At 35.6% G+C, this 21,454-nt stretch overlaps 1 protein-coding gene across 50 annotated transcripts in view; it reads left to right on the top strand.

The window, feature by feature from the left end:
• Positions 1–21,454, top strand: part of BAZ2B (bromodomain adjacent to zinc finger domain 2B) — a 332,790-nt gene that overhangs the window by 291,628 nt on the left and 19,708 nt on the right. For all 50 annotated transcript variants that reach the window (XM_086355017.1, XM_086355007.1, XM_086354868.1 and 47 more), the window contains 6 exons: positions 6,589–6,651; positions 7,661–7,805; positions 13,960–14,612; positions 15,013–15,286; positions 15,450–15,605; positions 16,102–16,262. In XM_086355017.1, coding sequence (XP_086211143.1) covers positions 6,589–6,651; positions 7,661–7,805; positions 13,960–14,612; positions 15,013–15,286; positions 15,450–15,605; positions 16,102–16,262 — 1,452 coding nt within the window. The remainder of the gene's footprint in view (positions 1–6,588; positions 6,652–7,660; positions 7,806–13,959; positions 14,613–15,012; positions 15,287–15,449; positions 15,606–16,101; positions 16,263–21,454) is intronic.

The following is a 21,454-nucleotide window of genomic DNA, read 5'->3' as shown; positions in this document are numbered from 1 at the left end:
ATTTTATAGTTTTATGGTGATAGGAAGCCATTGAAGGGTTATAAGTGATGGAAGGACCTGGTCAGACTCGATTTTTCAGTGGCTCCCTATGTCAACTCTGTGGAAAATAGATTTGGCTAGCACAAGATCAGAAGTGGGAAGATGAGTCAGGAGAGATTGCTCTGGTTTAGGTGAATTGTGATAGGTCTGAAAATAGACCAATGGAAGGAAAAGACTCAATAAATACTGAGGAAAAATGAATAGTCTTTGAAAATGGATTGTGTAGGTTGATGGAGGGAGAGATAGGATTGATTCCAGTTTTCTGGTAAGGGACTACCTGCTTTTGTTGCCACTACCTGATCTAAAGAATTCAGGAGGGACATCATCCCTGGTGGCATGATGGGTGAGAATCCATGTGCAAATGCAGGGGACCTGTGTCCCATCACTGGTCCAGGAAGATTCCACATGTTGCAGAGCCACTAAGCCCACGTGCCACAACTACTGAGCCCACGTGCTGCAATTACTGAAGCCCGTGTGCCTAGATCTTGTGCTGTGCAACGAGAGAGACCACTACAATGAGAAGCCTGTGCACCGCAATGAAAAGTAACCCCTGCTCCCCGCAACTAGAGGAAGCCCACACAAAGCAATGAAGACCCAGTGCAGCCAAAAATAAATAAATAAATAAAGCTTTAAGAAAAACAAAACAAAAGATTGCATCGCCATTAAAAAAAAGAAGAATCGAGAAGCAGCAGAGTAAATAGATGACAGCCGAGTAGGGGAATATAGAACAAATACCTGAAGTTAGGAAATGATACTAGGTTTTATTTTGAACATGTTGAATTTGAGGTGTCTGAGCAGTTTAGCAGTCAGTTGGATTTAAAAACCCAAAGCCTGGAGAAGAGTTCAGTCTTGAAAATGTAGATCTGGAGGTTATTAGTACATAGACAATAGTTTAAATAATGAGTTGGCTTAGTTTGCACAGGAGAATTGGTTTATTAGTGAGAGTAGTAAACTGAGATTGGAACCTCAGGGAATGTCAGTGTTTAAGAAGAGCCTTCAGGACTTCTTGCTGAAGAATGAACAAAGGTAGAAAATTTCTGTAGTGGGTCAGGGATTGCCAAGACCAAGACCGCCTCCAAAGCCAGTGACTCACTAGGATGACTCACAGAACTCAGCTTCTGGTCATGCTATGGCTACAAGTTATTGCAGCAAAAGGAAAAACAAAGCAAAACCATTAAAGAGAAATGGCATATGGGTCAATATCCAGGGGAAATCAGTCCCAGCTTTCAGGAGTCTTTTCCCAGTAGAGTCACAAAGGATGGGCTTAATTCTCCTAGCAGTGTGCTGTGACATTTAAATTGTGCCGCAGCTGAAATGTTGTGTTCTATGAAAGTTCAATAGAGACTGTGCCCAAAGTTTTATACAGGGATGACCACATAGGTACCCTCTGCATAGAAGGTGCCAAAACTCCAGCCTCCCCCCACTCCAAAAAAGAGTAGGTGTTTGGTATAAACCACATTGTTAGCGCAGTTTAGGTCCAGCAAGCTATTCTTGTCACTCTGGGTTGGGGAACCCTCCAAAATTCAGATTCCCAGATGCTAGCCAAGGGTCAGCTTTGTAAGCCAGCCTTTCAAAAACCTACAATGTTAACTCTTTCCCACCCATGTAATAATAATAAGAATCAAGAAAATTAAACATTTTTAAAAAGAGGGAGTTATAAACAGTGTTAATGGAGGGCTTCCCTGATGGCTCAGTGGTAAAGAATCTGTGTGCCAATGCCGGAGACACGGGTTCAATCCCTGATCTGGGAAGATTCCACATGCTGCAGGGCAACTAAGCCTGTGCAACACAACTACTGTGCCTGTGCTCCAGAGCCCGCGAGCCACAACTCCTGAGCCCGTATGCTCTTGAGCTCATGCTCTGCAACAAGGGAAGCCACTGCAATGAGAAGTCCGCACCCTACAACTAGACAGTAAGCCCCGCTCCTCACAACTATAGAAGAGCCCACGCAGCAGCAAAGACCCAGGACAGCCAAAAATAAATAAATAAATCCAATTATTTACAAAAAAATGTTAAAGGAGCAGGAGTGTAATGTGAGGAGGACTGAATGTGTTTGTTGTATTCGCCATCACAGAGGTGTTTGGTAACCTATGCCAGCACCATTTCTTTAGAGAGGTGAGAGCCAAAGCAAGGCTAGAATTGTTTGAAAACAATGAAAAGTGAGAAGGTGAAGATGATTGTCTCAAGCATTATACCTCAAAAGAAAGGGTAGTTCCTAGAGAAGGACAAAGACCAGGGATTTTTCAGATGCAGAAGATTTGAGACTATTTTTGGTTGACGGGAGAGTCAGTAAAATGAGAGATAAGTGTGGAAGATTAAAGAGATAAAAGAGAATAATTAATAGTATAAGGTCCCTAGAGATATTGGAGAGATTCAGTTAAGGTAAAGATACGGGCGGTGGGGGTGGGGGGGGGCTAGCTTTGAAGAGTAGGCTAAAGGGAAGAAGGCAAGGTAATGGAGGAGTGTTTTTAAGGAAAGCGACCATAAGCCACGGAAATGGACTTGTATAAAAAGGAGATAAAGGTTGATGTTTACCTTTTACAAGAAAAGAATGCTAGAAATATTGATAGGGTTGAAGAAATGGCATTCAAAAAACAATATACAGCCAGCCATTCTGCCTTCAATGCCAGGATTATTTAGTGAAGGAAGTCTAGGAAAAACGTTTCCTTTCTTGTATCAACTCCATATTTCTGGAGAAATAAAGCTTAGAAGGATGGATTATTGATATATTATGTGAAAATAATATCTGAACAAGACCAATGATGTTACTAAATCAAATTTTTACTTAATCTGGATAACAGTATAATTTATAAAATCATGTGCTATACAATTCTTTTAAGTAAAAAATAGCATAAATGCAAAATGTTTTCATAAATTACATATTTTAAACCAGAATGATTTGCTAGAGTGAGCCTTACTTATTTTAAGAGTAGCAGGCTGAAAAGGAGACTACTGTGAGATTCCTTACAGGAATTACTTCATAATGTTGTACTTCTGAAATCACTTGATCAAATACTCTCATGCTGTGACAAAAGGGTATATAATTTGGGTTTCAGAACTGTAATTACCCAAAGATACTATTTATAACCAGTCTGCTTCCTTTGGCAAGTGGAGCTGTTTAGCAGAAATTAAACTTTTTTGATCAATATTAACCACCTTTTAAAAAAACAGAATTAGCATACCTTTTCAGCACTTAATATTATAATGTTTTTTAAGTATTAGCTCTCATAAATGTGACAACTTTGTGTTCGGGTATCAGTGTATTCTAGTGGATAGTCACCCATTAAACTAGAATTTATTTACAGAAATTGTCTTTCGCTTGGCATTTTTCACATGGAGAATTAACAAACTCTAAATTGTTTTCTTTAAGGGAAATAAAAGAACTATTAAAAATCAGTATTAATGATTTAAAAATCATTATTCACATTTTAAGACTGGATGTGTCATTTTAAAGTAGTATTTTATTTTTATGAACTTTGAATTATAGAGTTAATTAGATTGATCAAAATCCTGGCAAATGTGTATCTTGTCATTAATGTGAGAAAACAGTTTAAAAGTGTTTTAAAGTAAGGAATATTTTAGGATCTAAGAGACCAAAGAAACATTTCTTTTACATGATTTGAGAGTTTTTCTTTATAATAAAGAATTTGTAGCCACTTACCAATTTCCTAATAAAACTAAAGGTTAACTTTTTAAAGAACCTGATTGATTGATTTTCCTCCAAAAATAGGTTTGGCTTCTTGATTAAGTATAGGTGGTGTCAGTTGTTATACCACATAAAGGACTAATTGCAGGAACCTTTCCAGTGAGACCCATGCCATTCCTTTCAATTAGAACCGGCGTCTGGTATCTAATGCCTGATGATCTGAGGTGGAGCTGATTTAATAATAATAGAAATAAAGTGTCCAATAAATGTAATAAGCTTGAATCATCCCAAAATCATCCCCCCTCCAAGTCTGTGGAAAATTGTCTTCCACGTAGCCGGTCCCTGGTGCCAAAAAGGTTGGGGACCACTGAATTAGAAGATACTGCTCTTTAAGTCACAGCCCTTTGTCTTAAGGGTGATTCCCTCCTTTTTCACTCTTTATTCCTTCAACATATCAACTCTCCCTAATCCTTAGGTTTGCGTTGAGATCTTTGTGAACTTTAACCTCACAAGGTGGTGTGTAGGAGGTTATGTGGACAATTAAACTTTGACATATAGGGACATATAACAGCCTTCTCTTTTGATTGGGGAAGCATGGCAGGCATAGATTCTGTATTCTTAATTTTGTTGTTATTGCCTTTCTCTCTGGCTTTTCAGATTCTTCATATCTCTAAAAAGTATGAGGACTATTAACCAAAACTCCTTTAAATAAAACTTCAGTAGATATTTTACTTCTTTTTTTGGTAAGAAAAGTCTTAGAAATGGTAGTTAGTTAATCTAATACATAGTTACTTTGACATCTTATTTCAAATATTTGTTGATTGAATTGTTTTCTATATAAGCAAATTGTCAAACGTTTATCCTGCTGGTCAAAAGATCACTACATAGTCATAGAGCTATTGAGTATCTATTTAATTAAAGAGTCAAGATTTAAGGATTATTAGGCCTATTCTCTTATAAATAGAAATGATGTTATTATTACCATAAATAATATGCCTAAATGCCTCTGGAAATCGGGTCTCATAAATTTGGGTAAAGCATAGATAGCTAATGGTAAAACTATTGAAGTTTTCCTTTCCCTTCCTTTTATTAGGGAAATAACTATACTGGTTTAGAAATATCTGTTTGTGAGAATGATTGGTGGCATTATGACTTTTAAAAAAGCCTTATTAAAAGTAAACACCAAAAACAAGTGCTTATATTTTTTAAACCTGAGATGTACCTGCAGTTTCTCATTAAAGTACATCTTTCAGAAAGAAAGAAAATAACCTTATTTATATGTTATGTACCAGAAAATTTGCTAGTTGCTTTCAGATCTGTTCTTTGTTGCTGTTGTTTAGTCGCTAAGTCATGTCCAGCTCTTTCATGACCCCTTGGGCTGTAACCTGCCAGGCTCCTCTGTCTGTGAGATTTTTTCCTGGCAAGAATACTGGAATGAGTTGCCAGTTTCCTTCTCCAGGCGATCTTCCCAACCCAGGGATCAAACCTGCGTCTCCTGCTTGGCAGGCAGATTCTTTACCACTGAGCCACCTGGGAAGCCCCAGAACTGTTCTTAGTCCTCACAAAAGTCCCATGTTACAGATAATGTCATCACCAATTTACAGATTAGGAAAAAGTTTTGGGAGAGTTAAATGATTTGCCTATATATGTAGCCCACGCTGCAGCTGAGGTCCAATGAAGTACATAAGGACTTCCTGGTGGCTCAGACGATAAAGTGTCTACCTACAATGCGGGAGACCCAGGTTCAGTCCCTGGGTCGGGAAGATCTCCTGGAGACGGAAATGGCAACCCACTCCAGTAGTCTTGCCTGGAAAATCCCATGGACAGAGGAGCCTGGTAGGCTATAGTCCGTGGGGTTGCAAAGAGTTGGACACGACTGAGCGACTTCACTTTCACTTGAAGTATATATACCTTATATTAATTCATGCTTTCCCTCTAAAACATATACTTTGGGTGTTGCTCTCCCATATTCATTTTTTAGAATGAAAAATTTTATATAATTGCAAAATTTCTACTTATGAAATTAGTACCATTTATAGAAGAGATTATTCTTCTAAAAGTTCAATGTGTTCAGAGTACAACTTACTCTTTTTTGCTGTAAAATGACTCTTTCAGTTAATAGTACCAGTATTTTTGCAGTTTCCCAGATTTAAAACCTTAATATCATAGTTTACTCCTTCCTTCATCTCCTTCACCCCTTTCTGCCTCACAGGCATGAGTTGCCAGAATTTAATAGTTCTAACTATATAATATCTCTTACATCCATTTCCTTTTCTCCTTTTCTATTCCTTTTATCCTAGTAAGACCCACATCCTCTTTTCCTCTTGAATCACTGAAACTATCTACTAACTAGATTTGCTAGTTGTAGTCCTTTCCCTGATCCAGGCCATCTTACAACTATTACCATACTAATCTTTGTAAAGCATAGTTCTGATATGTAGTCTCCCTCAAAGGATCATATTATTGTCCATCGCCAAGCGTTTACAGCTCTAGACAGTGTAGCCCCAAAGTCATCTTTGCCTCATCTTCCTCCTTATCTCTTCATGTCAAACTCTCCATGTCCTCTTTTCTCTGATGAATCAGTGCCTAACAAAGCTAAAACACAACTTCTTCCATATAGCCTTCCTCGGTATAGGTTCCCATTAGAAGTAATCTCACCCTTCCCTGAGCTCCATGACTCTTAATCTCTACCTCTCTTGAGGTTCATAGAGCTTTCTGCTGTTTGGCAGTTTTTATTTATTAGCGTAATGTTTTATGTGTCTCCCTACCAGGTTAATGCTTTATCTAGAGCAAGAACTGAGTCTGTCCTTGTACTTTGCATATAGGAGGCTTTCACTAAATATTTGCTGATTGACTAAATAAATCTTAAAAATGTAAATGATACTGTATTTTGTTATGTATAGGATGAAGGTGACCAAGCAGCAAGTGTGGAAGAGCTAGAAAAACAGATTGAAAAACTGAGTAAAGTAAGCATTTTTCAGATTTTTTTTTTTTTGGCAGCACTTCAAAAATCCACCTTGTATGGAATTAGTTTTTCTGGCTGCTAAATAAAAACAAGCTTTTTGTAACTAATTAAACTGAGATTTAGAAACATTCTTACAGTTATACCTAAAAAAATCAACGCCAAGGTTAAAAACCTGTCTTTTAAGGCATGGTACTAAACTTAACCAGGGCCTATATTCTTCAGCTCTTCTTTTAAATACAAAATACCAACAATTACATGGTTTTATATCTTGGAATTAATTACTTCTAAAATTCAGTCGAACTTTATAGTAATAGTTTCTGCATCTTATGGTTTTATTTTATATTAGTATGTTTGTAGATTTTATTTGCATTAGGTTTATACACTATACATATTTATGAATTTCTCATTAAAAATTGAATTTCAGTAGCATCAGTAAAGTTTTAGATGAACTTTCTGTTAAAAAAAATGAGGTTTTAAAAATATTATGAGACTGATATTATGATATACCTGTATATTATTTCCATGGGGATATATATTACAAATTTATCGCCAAATTTAGTCATATGTTACCAAGGTTTATAGCATGAATATAAAAATAGGCAAATACAGGTCTGGTCAATTATGTATATGAATATTATTTGTTATATATTGTAATAAGTAGAATTAAGCCAAAGTTCAGTGAAATACTTGATCACATTGCATTGTTCACTATCAAGTGTAAGACATGCTTTACTGGATGACACTTGATAAAATAAAACTTATCTTTTCAATCCATGACAACAAAAATATTCCTCTTACCCTCAAAGTGATTTCTGTTGTTACAAGTGTTACTGAAATTGAAGTCAGGAATGTAATATTTAACTCTTTTTGCTCTCTTTACTCACTAGTGAAAATTATCTGATTTTATTTATCTGCCTTTATTGAAGGCATAAGAGTGTAAAGTCACTTACATATTAATTTTTACAGCACTTGACACTCAGAGCTTAATTTTATGCATCATTTTTTAACAGCAACAGAGTCAGTACAGAAGGAAGCTCTTTGACGCTTCTCACTCTTTACGTTCGATGATGTTTGGCCAGGATCGTTACAGACGCCGGTACTGGATTCTTCCCCAGTGTGGGGGGATTTTTGTAGAAGGCATGGAGAGTGGTGAAGGTAGGAACTATTAATCTGTTACAAAGTAATATAAAGAACTATATTTTTTAAAACCCTGTTACTCCTCCAATATGTTTTGTGCTTCCAGAATCAAATTTCCTTTATGGATAAACCTTGTAAAACCTTGATTCCCATTCCTTTTGAATTTGTAATGCCCCTTCCTCTGATAAATATTCCTTCTCTCTCCATGATTTTTTTCTGCCACTCTCTGACAGCAAACATAAACTGTTCTTTTTCCTATTTAGTGAACAAAGATCTTCTGCTATATTATCCCTTATAACTGCTGCTTCACTTCTCTTCCTTTCCATTGTCAAGTTTTCCAACTTGTGGTTTATTCTTTAACTTTTGCAGCAAGTATCCATCCTGACAGTATCCTGGAGGTAACTTGTTTCAATCTAAGACCCTTATCCATCATCACTCATCTTAAAATCTTGTTCATATTTGAAACCTGTGGTCATCTCCTCCTCCATGAAGTTTCCTTACTTGAGTTTCATATTACCACCCAAATCCTACAGTCTACCTTTGAACTATATTTTTGGCTGGCTCCATTCCTGTTTCATTAACTAGCATGTAATAGAATGTATATATTTTCTCAATAAACCATCTGAATTTAACTTTTCAGAACTTTGGATGGTTCCAAATACTTAAATTCTGATGGGGCCAAAAGTGTTATGTCAGTGTTTATAGGTTCTGGGATATAGCTATTGCCCGTGGTGGCACATGGAGGCAAAAAACTCCTTTCAACACAGTTTTTTAAAAATTCCTAGTATATGCCAGGCATTTCTAGGTACTGCAGGAGGTTGAAAGATATATAAAGCGTAATCCATACCACACAGAAATTTAACAATCCTTTGAAGAGAGGGGATTGATTAATACATAGACATCTAGATCTAGAACACGAATCATATAAAGCAGTTGTTTTTAACTTTTTGTTTTTAGCAATGGAACTACACTTTTTTTTAAAAGGGTGGGAATGCAAGTTGACACAGCCACTATGGAGAACAGTTTGGAGGTTTGGAGATTCCTTTAAAAACTAGGAATAAAAGTACCGTATGACCCAACAGTTACACTCCTGGACATATATCCGAGGAAACCAAAATTGAAAAACACATGTACTCAAATGTTTATCACAGGTAGCTAGGACATGAAAGCAATCTAGATGTCCATTAACAGATGAATGGATAAGGAAGTTGTGGTACATATACACAATGGAATATTAACCATGAAAAGGAACACATTTGACTCAGTTCTAATGAGGGGGGTAGATGAACCTACAGCCTATTACGCAGGGTGAAGTAAGTCAGAAAGAGCAAGACAAATACCATATATTAATGCATATATATGGAATCTAGAAAGATGGTAATTATGAACCTACTGCAGGGCAGCAATAGAGACGTGGAGCTTCCCTGGTAGCTCAGCTGGTAAAGAATCATAGAGAACAGACTCATAGAGAAGGACATGGGGGGTGGGGGGAGGAGTGGAGAACAAATGCAAAGAGTAGCATTAAAACATATATATTACTAAAAATATATATATGTTACTATATGTCAAAATTTGGGGGCTCCAAAATCACTGCAGATGGTGACTGCAGCCATGAAATTAAAAGGCGCTTGCTCCTTGGAAGAAAAGTTATGACCAATCTAGACAGCATATGAAAAAGCAGAAACATTACTTTGCCAACAAAGGTTTATCTAGTCAAAGCTATGGTTTTTCCAGTAGTCATGTATGGATGTGAGAGTTGGAGTATAAAGAAAGCTTAGCACTGAAGAATTGATGCTTTAGAACTGTGGTGTTGGAGAACACTCTTGAGAGTCCCTTGGACTGCAAGGAGATCCAACCAGTCCATCCTAAAGGAGATCAGTCCTGAATATTCATTGAAAGAACTGATGCTGAAGCTGAAATTCCAATACTTTGGCCACCTGATGTGAAGAAGTGACTCATTTGAAAAGACCCTGATGGTGGGAAAGATTGAAGGTGGGAGGAGAAGGGGATGACAGAGGATGAGATGGTTGCGTGGCATCACCAACTTAATGGACATGAGTTTGAGTAAACTCCGGTAGTTGGTGATGGACAGGGAGGCCTGGCGTGCTGCAGTTCATGGGGTCACAAAGAGTCAGACATGACTGAGTGACTGAACTGAACTGAACTGATATGTCAAATTAGATTGCCAGTGAAAATTTGCTGTATAACACAGGGAGCTCAAATCCAATGCTCTGTGACAACCTAGGTGGGTGAGTGGGGTAAGAGGTGGGAGGGAGATTCAAGAGGTAGAGGGCATACGTATACTATATGACTGATTCGTGTTGATATATGGCAGAAACCAACAGAATATTGTACAGCAATTATCCTCCAATTAAAAATAAATAAATTTTAAAAACAATAAAAATTTCACAAGGAAAATCAAAAACAAAAAATCTTATGGGGACAAGGAGGTTCATGAAATATACATTTAATGTACTTAGAATAGTGTCTGGCATATGAGCATTGTTGGCATATAGTAAACAGTGTTGTTATTGATTTGAATAATAATATATTTCTTATGAATGTAAATTGTATGAATTAAGAATATAAAATCATGTGTTGGAATGATGTGTATAAGTCATGCTCTGCTTCTCTCAAGGCAGAAGTAGCTACCAAATGGAATCAGGGAGGGATATAAGAAGGCTTCACTTGTACTTTATTTCTTTTTCAAACCTGATGTCAGTGTTGATTTAATAGGGTAGTGTGGTGGTTCTTTTTTTAACTGTTTGCTTAAAATATTTAAAAATAAGCATGGAAAATTAATTAAAATAGTAAGTTAATATAACCAACAAAAATAAATAAGTTGGACTAATCATATTAAAAAACTTCTGCATAACAAAGGAAATCTTCAATGAAAGGCAACCTACTGAATGAGGATAAATATCTGCAAGTTATATATCTCATAAGGGACTAACATCCAAAATGTATAAAGAACTTATACAATTCAACAGCAGAAAAACAATCTGATTTTAAAATGGGCAGAGTTTCTAAATAGACATTCTTCCAAAGAGGACACTTAGATTGTACGTGATAAGATGTTCAACATCATTAATCAAAAATCAATCAAATAAAAATCATCATGAAATATAACCTCTCACCTGTCAGAATGGCTGTTATCAAAAAGACAAGAAATAACAAGTGCTGGTGAGGGAGAATGTAGAGAAAAAAGGAATCTCTGTACACTGTTGGTGGGAATGTAAATTGGTGCAGGCACAATGGAAAACAATAGGTAAATTGATACAGCCATTATGGACGAGAGTATGGAGATTCCTTAAAAAACTAGAAATAAAACCACCATACAATCCAGCAATTCTACTAGGCATATACCCTGGGAAAACCAAAACTGAAAAAGACACATGTATTCCAATGTTCATTGCAGCACTATATATAATAGCTAGGACATGGAAGCGACCTAGATGTCCATCAACAGGATGAATGGATAAAGCTGTGGTACATACAATGGAATACTAGTCAGCCACAAAAACCAACACACTGAGTCAATTCTAATGAGGTAGATGAACCTAGAGCGTATTAAACAGTAAATTAAGTCAGAAGGAGAAAAACAAATATTGTATATTAGTGCATATATGTGGAATCTAGAAAGATGGTACTGATGAACCTCTTTGCAGGGCAGCAGTGGAGATGCAGACATAGAGAACAGACTTGTGGACAAGGGCAGGGAAGGGAGAGGAGAGGCTAAGATGAATGGAGAGAGTAGCATGGAAGCATGTACACTAACATATGGAAAATAGATAGCCAGTGGAAATCTGCTCAGTGACTTAGGGAACTAAAACCAGGGCTCTGTAACAATAGAGGGGTTGGAAAGGGTGGGAGGTGGAGGGAGGTTCAAGAAGGAGGGGACAAATGTACTCCTATGGCTAATTCATGTTGATGTATGGCAGAAATGAAACCAATATTGTAAAGCAATAATCAATCAATTAAAAATAAACATAATTAAAAACAGATTTAAGAAAAACAACATGGAGGCTCCTCTAAAACTTGAAACTAGAACTACCATATAATCAATAGAAATCTAATGTAAAATGACAAAATTGTGAGTCACTTGAAGGTACAGAGCCTTGTTGAAGCTAAAAAACAAAGAATTATCCCAGAGTAGCTTTCCTTTAACTGTAATAAGAATCATCTGAGAAGCTAAAAACAAAAATGAGCACTGCCCCCGGCCAATTAAATATCCCTCCTTTTATTTTATCATTCAAGAAATATTTATTGAGCTTCTATTTTATAGCAGCCACCATGTTAGGCATTTGGGATCCAATAACAAGCAAGACAGACATCGCTCTGCTTTTAAGTAAAGCTTATTAATTTAAATTCTGGTGTGTGGGTGGAGGTGGAGAAAATAAACAAATAAGTTACTGTTTATAATGATAAATTCTGTGAAGGAAATATATAGAATGATAACCTAAAGTGAATGGGTAAAATAAGATACAGTGGTATAATGCACAACCCAGGGAATATAGCCAATATTTTTAAATAACTATAAAGGGAATATAACCTTTAAAAATTGTGAATCACTACATTAGTATATATACCTGTGACATGTAATATTGTACATCAGCTCTATGTCAATAAAATAAATAAAGTGAATGGGCTAGGGATTCTACTCTAGATAAAGTAAAAACCTTTATCTGATCAGAGAAACCTTTCTTGATCAGAGAAAACCTCTGTGAGGAAATGACTTGATCTGAGACATAAAGGATAAGGAGTCCGGTCAACAAAACAGTATCCCAGGCAGAGGAAGCAGCAAGTGCAAAGTGCCCCAGAAAGGAAAGAACTGGGCATGTTTGAGAAGCTGAAGAAAGGGGAGAAAAGAACAAGCTTTAGCAAGTACAAGAATGGTCAGAGGTTGTAGAAATTTTCAGGAACCAGACCATATAGGCCTTGCTTAGAAGTTTAGATTTTATTCTAGGTTGCAAAAGAGTGAATAGTAGTGTCTCACTTCTGTAATAGTGCAAAACGATAGTCATATTGATATATATGCATGTAAGATTTCTAGAAGGAATCATAGATATGATTGATTAACCACAGTTACCTCTGAAGAATAGAAATAGGGACTGAGGGAGTAGGGCAGAAGCAGTTTAATTTATACCTGTCATTACTGAATATTTTACCTTTGACATATGTTACTTTTCAAATTGAATAAAGTACTGAATTTATATTTTTAAAATAATTCTTATAAATTATTTTTGAAACACTATTAAAAAATATGAACCAGAAGTTCACAAAGGAGAAATGCTAATAAACTCATGAAAAGATATTCAGCCTTACTGGCAATCAGGGGAAAAAAAAGGCGGTTTTGATTTTTATCTCCCAGATATTGGCAAAAACAAAAAACATTGATAGTATTTAGTTTCCTTGAAGGTGTAGGCAAACAGATGCTCTTACTTCTGGTATGAATGTGCATTGATCTCAACTTTTGATTTGACAACATACTTCAAAACCCTGAAAAGTATATATCTTAGTACTCAGTAAGTATCCTAAGGAAGTAAATTAAAAAAAAAAATGTAAGACCAAAGATACAGATGCACATCATCATTTATAGCATTATTTATAATAGCAAATAACTGGGCCATATTAACAGCCATTAGTAGAAGATGGATTATTTAAATTGATGATGTATTCCACTGAGTATTCTATAACCATTAAAATTTATGTCGTTATGTATTTATTTATGTATTATGTATTTATTTATTTATTCATGTATTTATTCACATATCAGGATGTTTACAGAGTAAAACATGTAGGTTAGAATATTATGTATATAATAAGATTTACTTTTTTTTAATTTATAGGTTTAAGTGTATATGTATATGCATATAGAATGCCTGCAAGTGTTATTGAAAAATATTAATAGTAATTTTTGCTGTATATTAGGGCTTTTTAAATTTTTTATATTTTAGTTTTTTCTAATTATTAGTTTAAAAATTATATTAATTTTCCAATGAGCAAAAAATCTAATCTATAAAAAAGGGGAAAATGGAGAATATTATGTAATCTATAAAGGTTTCCTAAAAATATTTATGCATATAACTTGATAAATAGTAAAAGGATATAATTATATAGTATTGGTTTGATCTGGAGTAATAAAGTTTTATAATGCTTTTCAATTTTTTAGGACTAGAAGAAATTGCAAAAGAAAGAGAAAAACTAAAAAAGGCAAAAAGTATCCAAATCAAAGAAGAAATATTTGAGACTTCTGAGCACACTTTAAATTGTTCAAATCCAGATCACTGTGAGCAAAAGGAAGATACTAAAGAAAAAGATAACCCAAATCTGTTTCTTCAGAAACCTGGCTCTTTTTCAAAATTAAGCAAGCTTTTAGAAGTAGCTAAGATGCCTGCTGAGTCAGATGTAATGACCCCCAAACCAAATAGTAGTGCAAATGGGTGCACATTGTCATATCAAAACAGTGGAAAACAGTCACTGGGCAGCATTCAATCAACAGCAACACAAAGCAACACGGAAAAGACAGACTCTAATAATCTGTTCAGTACCAGTTCAAGTGGTCCAGGGAAGTTCTATAGTCCTCTCCCCAATGACCAGTTGTTAAAGACATTGACTGAAAAGAATAGACAGTGGTTTAGCCTTTTGCCAAGGACACCTTGTGATGATACCTCTCTTACCCATGCCAGTATGTCAACTGCTTCTTTAGTGACCCCTCAGTCTCAGCCACTGTCTAAGTCACCTTCACCCGCCCCAGCTCCTCTTCTTGGATCGTCTGCTCAGAATCCTGTTGGCCTAAATCCATTTGCTTTATCGCCTCTTCAGGTTGGTGCTGTTAGTTGTAACTCATGTTTTTGTTGCTTTGTCTAATCTTTGATCCTGTAAATGTTTTCTCTTAAGGGAAATCAGTTGAATGTTTATAATATTATCCCTGCCATGGCTTGAAAACCGAAGAGCCAAGATTGTTATCACCAAACTTCATCAGAACTACTTATGTCTAAGTTAAAGACTTATCTAACTACTTTTTAGCATATTATTATTACATTATTTAAAAGGAAATTACTTTGAGGAGCAAACAAAACATGTAACTGTTGTATTTAATTTGCCTCTAATTGTGATATATGAAAGAATATTTTTTCAGAATTTTAAAAACAATTTCTGGTTCTAAACACTTTTCCTAACTCCTTAGATTGTCCCTACTTCTAAAATGTGTTGTTTCTTGCAGGTGAAAAGTGGAGTGTCTGTGATGGGACTCCAGTTTTGTGGGTGGCCTGCTGGCGTGCTTACTTCCAATATTCCATTTACATCACCTTTACCTAATCTGGGATCAGGGTTGGGATTGTCAGAAGGAAATAGTAATACATTCGTGACTCCTAATGTTGCACCAAGTAAAAGTGAATCTCCAGTACCACAGAATGAAAAAGTCTCTTCAACTCAACCTGCAGCTGTTGAAGTAGCAAAACCAGTAGATTTTCCTAGTCCAAAACCCATTCCAGAAGGTATGGTTTATAGTCACTTACTTAATTTTATTGTTATAGATTCCACATGATAACTGAATCTTTGAGGATTATATATTTAGTTATAAATCTTTCAATTTGCATTGTGCCATTAATTCATATTCAAGATATTTATAAAAAGATCTACGTATTTATTTTAACTTAGAAATGCAGTTTGGTTGGTGGAGAATTATTGACCCAGAGGACCTAAAAGCTTTGCTCAAAGTGCTCCATCTCAGAGGAATAAGAGAAAAGGCATTACAAAAGCAAATTCAGAAACACTTGGATTATATTACTCAAGCTTGCATTAAGAATAAGGATGGTATGTACTTAGGAGAGATTTCTGTTCTCTTGCTTAGTTATGATAATTAATCCTTTAATCTTAAAACATTTTGGTATATCATAATGCTTAATTTATTACTAGTAAGCATTTGCTCAACAAACAGTACCTCCTTAAATAGCTATTACTTTCTTATAATTTGTCACAACCTGTAGACGTATTGTTTTGTTTCTTAGAAAAGGATGTTCCTACTTTTAAGAGTAATATGCTGGAAATTTCCTGGCAGTCCAGTGGTTAGGACTCTGTGCTCTCACTGCCAGGGCCCAGGTTTGATCAGTCCCTTGGAGAACTAAAAATTCCCACAAGCCACATGGCACAGCTTAAAAAAAATAAAAAGAATAATCTGCCTATGTATACACAAGTACATTTTTATGTTTTAAGTTATATGTATATGCTATCCCTGGAATCTTATTCACTTTCTAGAAGAAATTGTTACAGAATAAAATAGATATTAAAATTAATTTGTTTTCAACTATAGTTGCCATTATTGAATTAAATGAAAATGAAGAAAACCAGGTAACTCGAGACATTGTGGAGAACTGGTCAATAGAAGAACAAGCAATGGAAATGGATTTGAATATTCTTCAACAGGTAGAAGATCTAGAAAGGAGAGTTGCATCAGCAAGTTTGCAAGTGAAGGTAAAATTGACTTGGAATGAAATCTGTTTTTAGGATGATGGAAGGTAACTATATGTGTTATATGCCTGATATATGCCAGTTACTCTGCTAAATGTTTTCACTTTATCTCATTTAATTCTCAAAATGATCCTGAATTAATTTTCCCCATCTTACAGGTAAGGAACAAGACTCAAAGTAAGTAACCTGTCAGTGGTCATATAATAAATGGCCAAATGTGAATTCAAATCAAGTCTGTCTGACTCCAGAGCTTGTGTTCTTTTTTTTTTAGTAAATCTTGCTGTCCTTAATAATTTTCAAAACTGTCATTTCTAGTATGCAGTTTTTTACCACAAGCATTATTTCACCTTTTTACCCATGATACATATAATGCTCTGTCAAATTCCTGCTATACTTTTTCATATAGACGAACTTCTTTACATCCAAGCCATGTTATATGTCAAAATTTCATTATATATAATTTAAAATTAGAGAATATATATCCAAATATACATTATACTATGATAAACATATTCGTGTGTACACCCTACATATATATGTAAATTTTAAATTAATTTATTTATCTACTGGGCACATGTATTTACCATGTCACAAGTATTTACCATGAACAGAACTGGCTTCTGATGGACAGGCAGGAGGAAGGCTTTATCTTTGTGCAAGAATTTTCAGTTTTGGAAAGAGGGGTGTAAAGGTTTTCTCAATTGATAATAAGGTGATGTCTCTGAGAATAAATGGATGGATGATGAATAAGTGTGAAATACCTGGAAAAGTTTAGAAAAATGTAGGCTCTGTGTAATTTGATTTGATATTTTGTATTTTATTCAGATGAGAAATTTATGCTATAACATTATCCTGTGATATTTGGAAATTTTTGAAGCTCTCCCAAAAATGTCACTTTCCAGTTCTAATATCCCTTCTTGCCACAAACATAATTAATTACCGACTTCAAGAGGCAAAATTTATCATTTGTTGAATCTATTTTGCTAGCAAAAACTATATCTTCCTCCTAGTACTATAATATAAAAATGCCTCATTTACTTGGCATCTTTAACAAATGAGCTCTTCTACCAAGTTAATTTTCTAGAGAAATGAAAATTATTCCATTTAGTGCCATAATTTTTTTAACATATTTGTTGTATCGCTTATGTTATGCATTATACTGCCTTCTTAAATTGAGAATAAAGAGTTTGATTTAAATTATCTTGGTGACACAGGATCATGAGTGTGAAGACCAATTATTAGATAATGATTCCCTAAGGAAATGTAAAGATGGCCCCTACGTTAAATGATCCTAGTGTGCTTTGCTTTTTGTACAATCGTGACTGCTTTTCATAGTCTGTTTTTGTCTTCTCTCGTGATCGCTTGCTACTACTTGCTGGTTAAATTCGATTGGTTCTACTTGCCCAAATTTCCTCGAACTTCATTCATCTAATTTACTAGTTCTAATTGACTGTTGGCTGGGAAAGCACATCTTCATGGTTTTTAATATTAAAGTCAGGGTATGGGCCTGAAGCATTTTCCTGGTGACATACTCATATTTTTGTGCATTAACCTTATCACATTACTAGCTGCTTAGACATTCTTGGCTGTGTTCTAAATATATAAGAAAAGTAGAATTTGTTTTTTCAAGTGAAATGTTTTAACATTAAAATAAGTATTGCTGAAATATTCTGTATTATTCTAATAAAATGAATTATATTCTTTAAGACTCTAAAAACACAAATGATGAAAATAACTGCAAAATATTATTTTAATATCTATACAAGATTTAATGATTTTTTTAAGAAAATAGAGTTATATGTTTAATGTGGGGAGCTAGCCACTGTGAAGAGACATTAAACAGGTGGCCTGTGGGACTACTTAGGTGCATTCATATATATTTTTAATATTACTTATAATTTGGAAATTATAAGTAATTATAACAAATAACAAAATTATTATTTGTAGAAGAATCTTCAGACCTCTAGTCCTAGTTCTGTTGAGAGTTTATAAAACAACTACTCTTCTAGTTCCTCATAAGATAGCTCCTATGTCTCCTTCTTAGTTTTCTCTTTTACAAGTTAATTAATTCTTTCAACCAGAAATAGGTTCCATGTACAAAAACACCAGTGTCAATATCCTTCTTAAAATGTTGTGTCCATAGCTGTACATAGCGCTGTCTGAATGTGTGCATGGGACTGTTACTTTACTTAATCTGGCACTGTTCTTCATTAATGCTGTTTGAATTTGTACGAACTTTTTAGCATCCACATCATACTCGTGCTTTGCCAAGTATGCACAATGAAACAACAAAGCAAAAAACAAACAAACAAAAAAAACCCTAGGCCTCTTTCCAAAGAGCTTTTAAGGGAGTTCTAGCACATGTAGTATTTCTGTTATTAGTTGCTTAAACTTCAGATCTAAAATTTACATTTATCATTTTTTTAAATAAATTTCATTTGGGTTATTTTTCAGCATTTGGAACTATTTTTATCTTGGTCGTGTCATATGGAATATTAAACTTTCTTCCTAATTTTAAATCATCTGCAGATTTAATAGCAATCAACAAAGTTACTCCCAGTGTATTAACAGGACAAACCAAGTGCAGAGCCTTTGACTGTTAGCACTGGGGACCTTTTCTGAGGTGATCCAAGTTCTGACAATCACCATTCTTTGGAAACAGTTTTCAACCCTCTAGACTTCTCTAATCTGGTCTTCGTTTTTTGTCTTGTCAACTGCTTTGCAGAGATCCACATACACTATGTTTACAGGGTTCCCTTGATTTGGCAAATTTAGTACCCCTTTCAAAATCTGGGAATGAGGTTTATTTGACATGACTTCTACCTAATGCACTTACACTATTCATAATTCTATGCTTACTTCACAAATATAAATGTTCTACTGAGTAAAGAAGAGGACTTGATTGTAATATAAAGATAAAATAATTATCTCTGAAAAGGTGTAATAAAAACGATAATGCTTATTCTGTTTTGCATTTGATATGCATTTACTAAGTACCTAGTCAGCATCAGACAATAGGCACCACAATTTTGAGTAAAATATGGTTTCTGCCCTCAGAAAACTTGTCATCTAATAGAGAGATAAGACATGTATACATCTCTGCAGAATCTGTTAAACTGATCATAGAGAAGTACAGAATCATGCATGAATTTAGAAAAAGAATACACAACTTCTGGTAGAGACATGGAAAAGATGAGGGAACATTCATGTAGAAGTTGAGATAGAGCTTGAGAAAGTGAGTCAGCTTTTGACAAGGAATGCCATACTAGAAAGAGTAAACAGCCTGAGCAGAGCACGAAGATCCAGAAGATTAGGACATGTTTTGTGGAGTTGTAAATTGTGGAATTTGACTACAGTGTAGGATTTGTGATGAGAACAGTACAGGAAGAGGTAGACTGAGGTACGGGAATGTCATAGTAAAAATGTGGACTTTGCTAAACAGTAGGGAAATTCTGACGGATTTTGAAGTAGATCAGTATAAGCAAGCTGAGTTATAAGATCATCCGTTTATTCAATCAACATGTAAATATTGAGTGCCTACTATTTACCTTCACCGTGCTGGAGATAATATGAAAGTAGACATGGTCCCTGTCCTCATGGAATTTAGAGGTAGAAAGATTAATCACAGTAGTATAAAATTGCAAGTACCACAAGTCTTGCTGTTGTTCAGCCTCTCCGTCGTGTCTGACTCTTTGCGACACTATGGTCTGCAGCACGCCAGGCTTCCCTGTCCTTAATCATCTCCCAGAGATTACTCAGACTCATATCCATTGAGTCGGTGATGTCATCTAACCATCTCGTCTTCTGTCATCTCCTTCTCGTCCTCTATCATCTCCTTCTCCTCCTGCCTTCACTCTCCCAGCATCAGAGTCTTTTCTGAAGAATCAGCTCTTTGCATCAGGTGGCCAAAAGTATTAGAGTTTCAGCTTCAGTATCAGTCCTTCCAGTGAACACTGAGGACTGATTTCCTTTAGGATGCACTGGTTGGATCTCCTTGCAGTCCAAGGGACTCTCAAGAGTCTTCTCCAACACCAGAGATCAAAAGCATCAATTCTTCGGCGCTCAGCCTTCTTTGTGGTCCAATTCTCACATCCATACATAACTAATGGAAAAAATCATAGTTTTGACTAGACGGACCTTTGTTGGCAAAGTAATGTCTCTGCTTTTTAATATGCTGTCTAGGTTTGTCATAGCTTTTCCTCCAAGGAGCAAGCATTTTTTAATTTCGTGGCTGCAATCAGTGTGATTTTGGAGTCCCAAGAAAATAAAATCTGTCACTGTTTCCATTGTTTCCCCATCTATTTGCCATGAAGTGTTGAGACCAGATGCAATGATCTTTGTTTTTTGAATGTTGAGTTTTAAGACAGCTTTTTCACTCTCCTCTTTCACCTTCATCAAGAGGCTCTTTAGTTCCTCTTTGCTTTCTTCCATAAGAGTGGTGTTATCTGCATATCTGAGGTTATTGATACTTCTCCCTGAAATCTTGATTCCAGCTTGTGCTTCATCCAGCCTGGCATCTTGCATGATGTACTCTGCATATAAGTTAAATAAGCAGGGTAACAGTATACAGCCTTGACATACTCCTTTTCCAATTTGGAACCAGTCCATTGTTCCATGTCTGGTTCTAACTGTTGCTTCTTGACCCGCATACAGGTTTCTCAGGAGGCAAGTGAGATGCTCTCATATTCCCATCTCTTGAAGAATTTTCCACATTTTGTTGTGATCCACACAAAGACTTTAGTGTAGTCAATGAAGCAGAAATAGATGTTTTTCTGGAACTCTCTTGCTTTTTTGATGATCCAGCAGATATTGGCAATTTGATCTCTGATTCCTCTGCCTTTTCTAAATCCAGCTTGAACATCTGGAAGTTCTTGGTTCACGTACTGTTGAAGCCTAGCTTGGAGAATTTTGAGCATTACTTTCCTAGCATGTGAAAAGAGTGCAATTGTGCAGTAGTTTGAACATTCTTTGGCACTACCTTTCTTTGGGATTGGAATGAAAACTGACGTTTTTCCAGTCTTGTGGCCACTGCTGAGTTTTCCAAATTTGCTGGCATATTGAGCGTAGCACTTTCACAGCATCATTTTTTAGGATTTGAAATACCTCAACTGGAATTCCAACACCTCCACTAGCTTTGTTCCTAGTGATGCTTCCTAAGGCCCACTTGACTTCGCATTCCAGGATGTCTGGCTCTA

Source organism: Bos grunniens, chromosome 2 (assembly GCF_055505025.1).
Source record: "Bos grunniens cultivar Pamir isolate PY7600 chromosome 2, Bosgru_T2T1.0, whole genome shotgun sequence".
Lineage (NCBI taxonomy): Eukaryota > Metazoa > Chordata > Mammalia > Artiodactyla > Bovidae > Bos > Bos grunniens.
This window is presented reverse-complemented; position numbering and strand designations above follow the sequence as displayed.